At 43.3% G+C, this 9,404-nt stretch overlaps 1 protein-coding gene across 1 annotated transcript; it reads left to right on the top strand.

Annotated features, from left to right (window-relative positions):
- The first annotated feature begins 3,338 nt into the window (after positions 1-3,338).
- Positions 3,339-4,983, top strand: LOC453252 (putative synaptogyrin-2 like protein). Its single transcript, XM_024349045.2, is given in 3 exon segments — positions 3,339-3,441; positions 3,617-3,998; positions 4,000-4,983. Coding segments are annotated over 3 exon segments (741 nt in total). The 3' UTR covers positions 4,256-4,983.
- The last annotated feature ends 4,421 nt before the right edge of the window (positions 4,984-9,404 follow it).

Raw genomic sequence — 9,404 nt, forward strand, 5'->3', positions numbered from 1 at the left:
GCACCAGGTCCTATGCTAAAGGGCATGCACAGGCAGACAAGGCTGCAGAATACAGAAAGAACAAAATTGAAGATGGAATTTATTTTTTTACATTTATTTTTAGAGATGGGGTCTTGCTATGTTGCTCAAGCTGGTCTTGAACTCTTGGGCTCAAGCGACCCTCCCACCTCAGCCACCCAAGTTACTGGGATTACAGCATTATTCAACCTGAAGATTGGAAGATTTTTTTTTTTTTTTTTTTTTGAGATGGAGTCTTGCTCTGTCGCCCAGGCTGGAGTGCGGTGGCGCAATCTCGGCTCACTACAAGCTCTGCCTTCTGGGTTCACGCCATTCTCCTGCCTCAGCCTCCTGAGTAGCTGGGACTATAGGCGCCCGCCACCGCACCCAGCTAGTTTTTTCTATTTTTAGTAGTGACGCGGTTTTCACCGTGTTAGCCAGGATGGTCTCGATTTCCTGACCTCATGATCCGCCTGCCTCGGCCTCCCAAAGTGCTGAGATTTCAGGCGTGAGCCACCGCGCCCAGCCAAGATGGATTTTTTACTTACAAACATAAAGTGCATTGAAAAGGGGGAAGGTGGACTAAACGGAAAGTCATGCCAGCCCCAACATGTGGCTCCAAGAAGAGGAGAACCCTGCACCAGAAGGGAAGTCGTACAACTGCTTCTTTCATGGCTCGCAACATGTCACGAGACCATCGCCAGCAGAACTAAACACTGGGCGAAGCGATGTGGTTGATTTACATTCTGGTTCAGGCTCTATTCTTGAACCATCAGCCAGAAATGTGACCAACACTAAGGCAATGATTTATTAGATTCACCTGGGAGCACCCAGATGAACTAAATCAGAATCCCTTGTGGCAGGGCTCGGGCATCAGTGTATTTTGATGTTCCAGATGCAATTCCAATACACAGCCAGGGCAAGAACCAGCTATCTGTGAGCTGCTCAAGTCACATTGCTTCCAGGAAGTCTCTCTTCATGCCCGCTCACAAAGAGCCTTCTTTTATCCAACACCCTAAACATTGCTGACTGACAGTCTGCTATCTAGGTATATGGGGCCTTGTACTGTTTTAAACAATTCATGCTTGTCTTCTTTAATGAGGACGTGTGCACATGTGTTCTTGACGGTAAGCATTACCTTTTACATTTTTGCATTCCCCACAACACTTTGCACTATGATGTTCAATAAACATTCAATTTTCAAATTTTTATTTGGACAATGAAATATTTCCTTATTATAAATTGGCTGCATTCTTTAATTCTCAGAGTACTGAACTAAATGATTAATCATTACTGGAACATGTGCTTCATAATGAAAATATTAAAAGATTTATCAACTTAAACATAACTTTTCAGTTATTTAATTTGGGGATTTTCCAAGTCAACGTATTTCCTATTGAACAGATTTCTGTCTATATTATTTTTGCTCTCTGACCTGATGTGAATCTTTCAGACGCTGGGTTGGTTGAAGGGGAAACAGTTTTTCTAATGCAGTTACTGTGAGCTGAGCTGACTTAGGCCTTGGAGAATTACCATTCTTACCAATTGACCACAAAAGCAGATAGGAACAGTATCTACGTATTACAAACCAGAATCAAAATGACCTTCACACATGATTAGTGTGGAATTCTTTTCAGTGGAAAATGGCAACATTTAGCAGCACAGGGTGCAGTTGGCTTCAAATACTCTCTGAAGTGAAACCATTGTGTTTTCCTGGGTGACTGAGCCCAGTGCTAATGCCCATCGGAGAAGCTGCTGGGAACTGCAATGCTTTGATTAAACAGAGTATTAACCACAGGCTGGCTGTTTGAACCATATCGATAAAGACAAAATTCACCCTATCTACCAAAACATTCTTTGCATGTAAGACTTAACAATGAAAATAAACAAAAGCTTTAGCTGTCAACTATATATGCCATGAAGAATGGCAAAACTGGTTTTTGTTAATGCTATTTTGTCTTTTAATCGCTCAGTTGGCTATGAAAACTCTTGTTTACATTCCTTTACATATTGTTGAGCTTCAAGGTAATTGTGAAAGAAAACAGGGAATTAATATCACTTCCCAGAAGCCACATTTTATTTAACCTCAAAAACTTTATGTAAAAGATTTTGTTATGAATCAAAGGCTGGCAGTTCTTCCTACTGGGGTGATTTAGGAAATTAAAGTTAGGAGTAGATGGTGCTAATGGGAATGGTAAGACTAGTAAGAGTGATTTATTCCTTGCAGAAAAAAATCACTGTCGATGCTCAGTTGAAATAATGTGGAATTTAATAATTACCTCATAGTACCATCTAGTGGTGCTATATTTCTACCCTTGTGTTAAGTGAGGACTGTAGTTTTCTGTAGCCCGAAGCCAGCAAAGCCAGGTCAGTGGTCTATTACAACAAACACTTTAACTGTAAGCTGTTAGAAGGGTGAGTTCACAGAGAAAATGTAAACAAAGTATTAGTAGCTCATATGACAATATTAAATTTTAAAATGTTCCCAGAACTCAGACATGTTCAATATGGATTCTCAATAAATTGTGTTTTTAAATATTGAACAAATACTGTGATTACTTTTTTCACAATAATTACAGCAATTTGGGTAGTTTTGGGTACTACCGTAAGATTCGAAGCACTATTTTATATTTTTCCTATTCTGAACAATTGTGGTTTGTGCACTTCTTCCAGTAAATGCGGTCTGGAAAATAAATACCTTTCACATGGTACATGTTATTGGAAAACAATTGTCTTTAGTGAGATTTTTGGAATGTGGAGAAAAAAAATTTTTTAAGCAACGATTGCTCCTATGAAAGCTTGAGAGTGTTACAGGCAATGTAGGCACTTTTAGATCAAATTCAAACATAAAAAGGCGCTTACACACATTTTAAGAATACTTGTAATTATAAGCACATTTTCAGATTTACAGGACTAAGTCTAGTTTAAGCATAAACCAGATTCAATGTGAATCTCTATATATTTTTCTTGCTTCAAGTATTATTTTACAGAAGGGACACTGATTTGTTTGGCCTGTGTAAACCTAAGAATCTAGGTTTGATCTAGTAGATATCATATCTAGTAGATGTCATATCTCAACAATAAAGGGTCTGAAGAATAAATATTAATATTTAGGCCTAAGTTATTTTTTAAAATTCATAATGTGTCTGTCCTGTTTTGCTTACTGAATTAACAAATCTTTAAAGAAAACCTTCATATATTATAGTGATATATTTATACCACAGTGATATGATTTATTGAATCTGAGAGAAATTCTCACACTCAATTTTAATTTTCTAAAAAAGAAAAGATGGGAAAATGTTACAGTATTTACATAGTGAATGCTGGGCGGCGACGGCGACATGGAGAGCGGGGCCTACGGCGTGGCCGAGGCGGGCGGCTCCTTCGACCTGCGGCCCTTCCTCACGCAGCCGCAGGTGGTGGCGCGCGCCCTGTGCTTGGTGAGCCCGGGGAGGGCGGGCCGGGGGCACCCCGAGGACCCCCCCCCCCACACCCGCCGCCAGGCCCGGCGGGACCCCTAACCCACGAGCGTGACAGGTGGAGGCGGCCGCGTCCGGGCCCTGGCGGCCAGCGGGGCCGGCATTTAGCGTCCCGGGCCCCGCCTTCCCGCCCTCCACAGTCTTCGCCTTGATCGTGTTCTCCTGCATCTATGGCGAGGGCTACAGCAACACCCATAAGTCTAAGCAGATGTACTGCGTGTTCAACCACAACGAGGACGCCTGCCGCTATGGCAGTGCCATCGGGGTGCTGGCCTTCCTGGCCTCGGCCTTCTTCTTGGTGGTCGACGCGTATTTCCCCCAGATCAGCAACGCCACTGACCGCAAGTACAAGTACCTCGTCGTTGGTGACCTGCTCTTTTCAGCTCTCTGGACCTTCCTGTGGTTTGTTGGTTTCTGCTTCCTCACCAACCAGTGGGCGGTCACCGACCCGGAGGACGTGCTGGTGGGGGCCGACTCTGCGAGGGCAGCCATCACCTTCAGCTTCTTTTCCATCTTCTCCTGGGCTGTGCTGGCCTCCCTGACCTACCAGCGCTACAAGGCTGGCGGGGACGACTTCATCCAGAACCACGTCGACCCCACTCCGGACCCCAACACTGCCTCCTACCCAGGTGCATCTGTGGACAACTACCAACAGCCACCCTTCACCCAGAACGCGGAGACCACCGAGGGCTACCAGCCGCCCCCTGTGTACTGAGTGGCGGTTAGGGTGGGAAGGGGGACAGAGAGGGCCCTCCCCTCTGCCCCGGACTTTCCCATGAGCCTCCTGGAACTGCCAAACCCCCTCTTTCACCTGTTCCATCCTGTGCAGCTGACACACAGCTAAGGAGCCTTACAGCCTGGCGGGGGCTGGCAGAGCCACACCCCAAGTGCCTGTGCCCAGAGGGCTTCAGTCAGCCGCTCACTCCTCCAGGGCACTTTTAGGAAAGGGTTTTTAGCTAGTGTTTTTCCTTGCTTTTAATGACCCCAGCCCCGCCTGGGTGCCTAGAAGCCAGCAGGCACCCATGTGCTACTGACAAGTGCCTCAGCTTCCCCCCGGCCCGGGTCCGGCCGTGGGAGCCGCTGTTACCTGCGTTCTCTGCCAAAGACTCGTGGGGGCCGTCACACCTACCCTGTGCAGCGGAGCTGGACCAGGCTCTTGTGTCCTCACTCAGGTTTGCTTCCCCTGTGTCCACTGCTGTATGATCTGGGGGCCACCACCCCGTGCCGGTGGCCTCTGGGCTGCCTCCCATGGTGTGAAGGCGGGGCTGGTGCTCATGGCACTTCCTTCTTGCTCCCACCCCTGGCAGCAGGGAATGGCTTTGCCTGACAACACCCAGCTTTATGTAAATATTCTGCAGTTGTTACTTAGGAAGCCTGGGGAGGGCAGAGGTGCCCCATGGCTCCCAGACTCTGTCTGTGCCGAGTGTATTATAAAGTCGTAGGGGAGATGCCCGGCCCTGGGATGCTGTTTGGAGATGGAATAAATGTTTTCTCATTCAAAAAAAAAAAAAAAAATTAGTGAATGCTTTTGTAAAATAGCAGCCAAACCAAGACCAAAATGTTTCTTTAGTGTACTTTCATGCTTAATGCTGGCAGATAGCATTGTTTGAACTCACAATCAATTTTTTATATATACCTTTTCATTACAAAACAAATAATATTCATGGCAGAAAATGAAGAAAACCAAAAAACAAAAATAAGATAAGAAATTTCACCTGAAATCCCAATACTTAAAATGCCATTTAAAATATTTTCCCAAGTAGCCCCATTTTTAAAAATGAGCAAATTAGCTTCCCACTTAACTTCTTTCACTTAATACTAAACTGTGAATAACTTTCACAGTGTGATTTTCATTTCTGAAATTGCCCAGCTTCTAAGGCCCACTGCATGCAAGGAATTTAGCTAAAACACATAGTCCTTGAGGAGATGACAGTCTAGAAGCAGAGACAATATACACTGTAGTTAATGACAGTTAGAATGTCCTTAACAAGATTAAAAACTCGTGGGAAAAGAATGAAATCCTGTCATTCACAGCAACATGGATGAGCCTGGAGGACATAAGGCTAAGTGAAATAAACCAGGCACAGAAAGGCAGATACCACATGATCTCTCTCATGTAGCGTCAAAAAGGTTGATCACATAGAAGTAGAGAGCAAAACAGTGATTACCAGAGCCTGGGGAGGGGAAACAGGGATGGGAAGAGGTTGGTCAACGGGCACAAAGTTACAGTTAGACAGGAAGAATAAATGCTGGTGTTCCCGTCCATAGTACGATGACTACAGCTAATAACAATGTAGAGTATATTTCAAGTGAGCTAATAAAGAGGATCCTGAAAGTTATCACCAGAAATAAATGTAAATTTTGTGGTGAATGATATGCTAACTACCCAGATTTGGTCATTATACAATGTATACATGTATTGAAACATCACACTGTACCCCATAAATGTGTACAATTATTACATGTCAAATATAAACACTTTTTTTTTTGAGACAGAGTCTTGCTCTGTTGCCCAGGCTGGAGTGCAGTGGCGCAATCTCGGCTCACTGCAAGCTCCGCCTCCTGGGTTCACACCATTCTCCTGCCTCAGCCTCCTGAGTAGCTGGGACTACAGGCGCCCGCCACCACGCCCAGCTAATTTTTTTTGTATTTTCAGTAGACATGGGGTTTCACCGTGTTACCCAGGATGGTCTCTATCTCCTGACCTCGTGATCTGCCTGCCTTGGCCTCCCAAAGTGCTGGGATTACAGGCATGAGCCACAGTGCCCGTCCTAAACATGTTTTTTAAAAGAACACACAAAAAAGAATAAAATTCCCTGAGAACTAGCTTTATTTCTTCCATTTCTGTGGTCTCCTGGTCTCAGACTGGAATTGTTTTGTTATTAAGTGGAAACCAGCCCTCAACTGGCCAAAGCACAAAGGTAAGTCACTGACTCATGTAACTAAACTCCCTAGGAACAGACCCAGCTTCAGGCAGAGCTGGATACAGGCTGCTCATCTGCCTCATTTGGTCTGGGTGCTGCTCCTTGGCTCTTGGTTAGCTTCCTTTCTGTTGGTTCCTTTTTCCTTTGCAGAGGCAAAAACAGCACACGCTTTTAGTTGGAGTCTTGCTGCCTCCTGGGATGTTCTTCACCACCATCCTGGGGATTCACTTTGACTCAATCTTGGGTTGGGTTCTTTGTCTCCTTATCCCATATATTCCTCTTCTTTGATTTGCTCTCTTATTTTGGTGGAGGCTCCACTCTACTAGTTTCCTGAGAGAAGCTGCCTTGGAATGAAATGTTTTGAGACTTCGTATGACCAAAATGTTTCTTTAGTTTACCCTTGTGGTTAATAGTTTTGCTGGTGTGAAAGAGACTGCCAGTGTTACATATATCTTGTCCTCCTTTCTTTCCTGGGTACATGACGGGATTACCTTTGCAAAGGACTAACAGTATCTTTGCAGTTAGGTAGTCTTGTGATGAGTGTAGCCAATAAAATGAAAAAAGAAGTGTGTGACCTCCAGGCCCAGGGAATTAACAGCTTGGGTGCTACTCCAGGCTCTCTTCCCCTGCTGCAGGAGCTTTGGAGGCCCCTTGTTTCAGAGCAACATCTCAAGGTGAAAAGAACCTGGATACCTGAATCACAGGATGGAGGAGATCACCTGCCAACTTGCCTTTGCATGAACAAGAAGGAAGCGTTGTTAGGCTGGCCTACTGAGATGCTAGGGTTTCTTTCTTTCCTTCATTTTAAAATTGCAACGTTATCTCAGTGGAATAGATTATTCTTAGTGCATCGTTCATATAAAGAAAAATTCATGTAATCCCAGCACTTTGGGAGGCCGAGGCAGGCGGATCACGAGGTCAGGAGATCGAGACCATCTGGCTAACACAGTGAAATCCCATCTCTACTAAAAATACAAAAAATTAGCCGGGCATGGTGGCTGGCGCCTGTAGTCCCAGCTACTCAGGAGGCTGAGGCAGGAGAATGGCGTGAACCCGGGAGGCGGAGCTTGCAGCGAGCTGAGATTGCGCCACTGCACTCCAGCCTGGGCGACAGAGCGAGACTCCGTCTCAAAAAAAAAAAAAAAAAAAAAAATTCAAAACACTCCTGAGGGATACAAAGAAAAGTCAAAGAGGTGGAAATCTGTAATCTTGGAAAGGAAGATTCACCACCAAAACAGTAACCATAGTGGAGAGTGTGTTAATAATAAAGTTGATGCAATTCCAATAAATATCCCAACAGGATTTTCTTTTTTGAGGGAGAGCGAAACAATCTGATTCTAAAGTTAATGTGGAAAGAAAAACTCTAAGGAAATATAAAGTTAAATTCGGATCTCACACCTGACTCCAGGATAAATTCTAGTTGATTAAAAAATTAAATGTAAAAAAAAGATACCATAAAATATTAGAATAAACAATCATACTTGTTTTGAATCAAATGCTGGGGAGGGCATTTTTAGGTACAATATAAAACTGGGGAGCCATCACAGAAGAGTTTGATAGATTCAATTATTCTAAAAGAAAAAAGAAAAAATCCACATGTAAAAACCCTCCCCAGGCAAAGTCACAAGACAAACGGTAAACTGGCGAGCATTTGCAACTCAAATCACATATAAAGAATAATTTCATTGCTGTATGTTTTAGTCCATTTGTGCTGCCATAACCTGAGATGGGTAATTTGCAATAAATAGAAATGTATTAACCCACAGTTCTGGAGGCTGGGAATTCCTGAGAGGTCAGTGTCTGACAAGGACCTTCTTGCTGCATCATCCCATGGTGGAAGGCAGAGGGCGAGAGAGAGGGCAAGGGGCTGAACTCACTCTTTTATAATAACATCAATCCCACCCATGAGGGCAGAGCCCCCATGGCTTAATTACCTCTTAAAGGTCCCATCTCTTAATAATGTTACAATGGCAATTTAATTTCAAGGGTATGTGCCACCACACCCAGCAAATTTTTTTTGGTATTTTTTGCAGAGATGGGGTTTTGCCATGTTTCCCAGGCTGGTCTCAAACTCCTGGGCTCAAGCGATCCACCTGCCTGGGCCTCCCAAACTGCTAGTATTACAGATGTGAGCCACTGCACCTGGCCTTGTCTCATTTTAATGTCTCTCTGGACCTGATAATTAAAAAGACTTGCATTTCTCAGATAAAAGTGATTTTCTTTTTCTCAAAAGGATATGAACAGAGAGAAAAGAAAATGCATATGGATCTTCAAAGATGAAATGATGTTCAGTCTCACTCACAATAAGTAATTTCACACAAACTACAATGGGATATAATTTTTCACCCACTAGACCAACAAATACTTCAAAATTTGATAACACATTTATTACTGAGGATACAGGGAAACAAGGACAATCACAAATTACTTGTGGGAGTCTAAATTGTTTGTAACCCTTACAGGGCACAATTTGACAACATCTATGAAAATTTTGCATGCAAATACCCTTTGAACCAGCAATTCTCTTTTAGGAATTCATTTATATTTATAGATATGTGACATGATGTGTGCACAAGTCTCTTCATGGTGACACTGTAACAGCAAAGATGAGATAAGCTAAACAGTAGTCAACAGGGGATTGCTTAAATAAATAACAGTACAGCCACACAAAGAAATATTCTGTAGCTCTAAAAATGAATAAAGAAGCTCTTTATGAACAGACATGGATTCATCTCCACTGCATATTGCTCAGTGAAAACAGTGAGTTGTAGAGTATGTCTACATTATACTACTATTTGTGGTTTTCTTAAATGAGGAAAATATGTATAGCTTTTGCATGAACAAAATATCTCTAGAATGAAGTATGTACAAAAATCTGTTAATCATGACTGTTCATGGGAAGGGGACTGGATAGGAGAGAAGGTGGAAGGGAGAATTTTCACCATTTATACTTTGAACCCATTGATTTTGGGACCAAGTGAATACACTGCTTATCTAAAAATTA

The sequence above is a fragment of the Pan troglodytes genome, chromosome 16 (genome assembly GCF_028858775.2).
Source record: "Pan troglodytes isolate AG18354 chromosome 16, NHGRI_mPanTro3-v2.0_pri, whole genome shotgun sequence".
Taxonomy (NCBI): Eukaryota; Metazoa; Chordata; class Mammalia; order Primates; family Hominidae; genus Pan; species Pan troglodytes.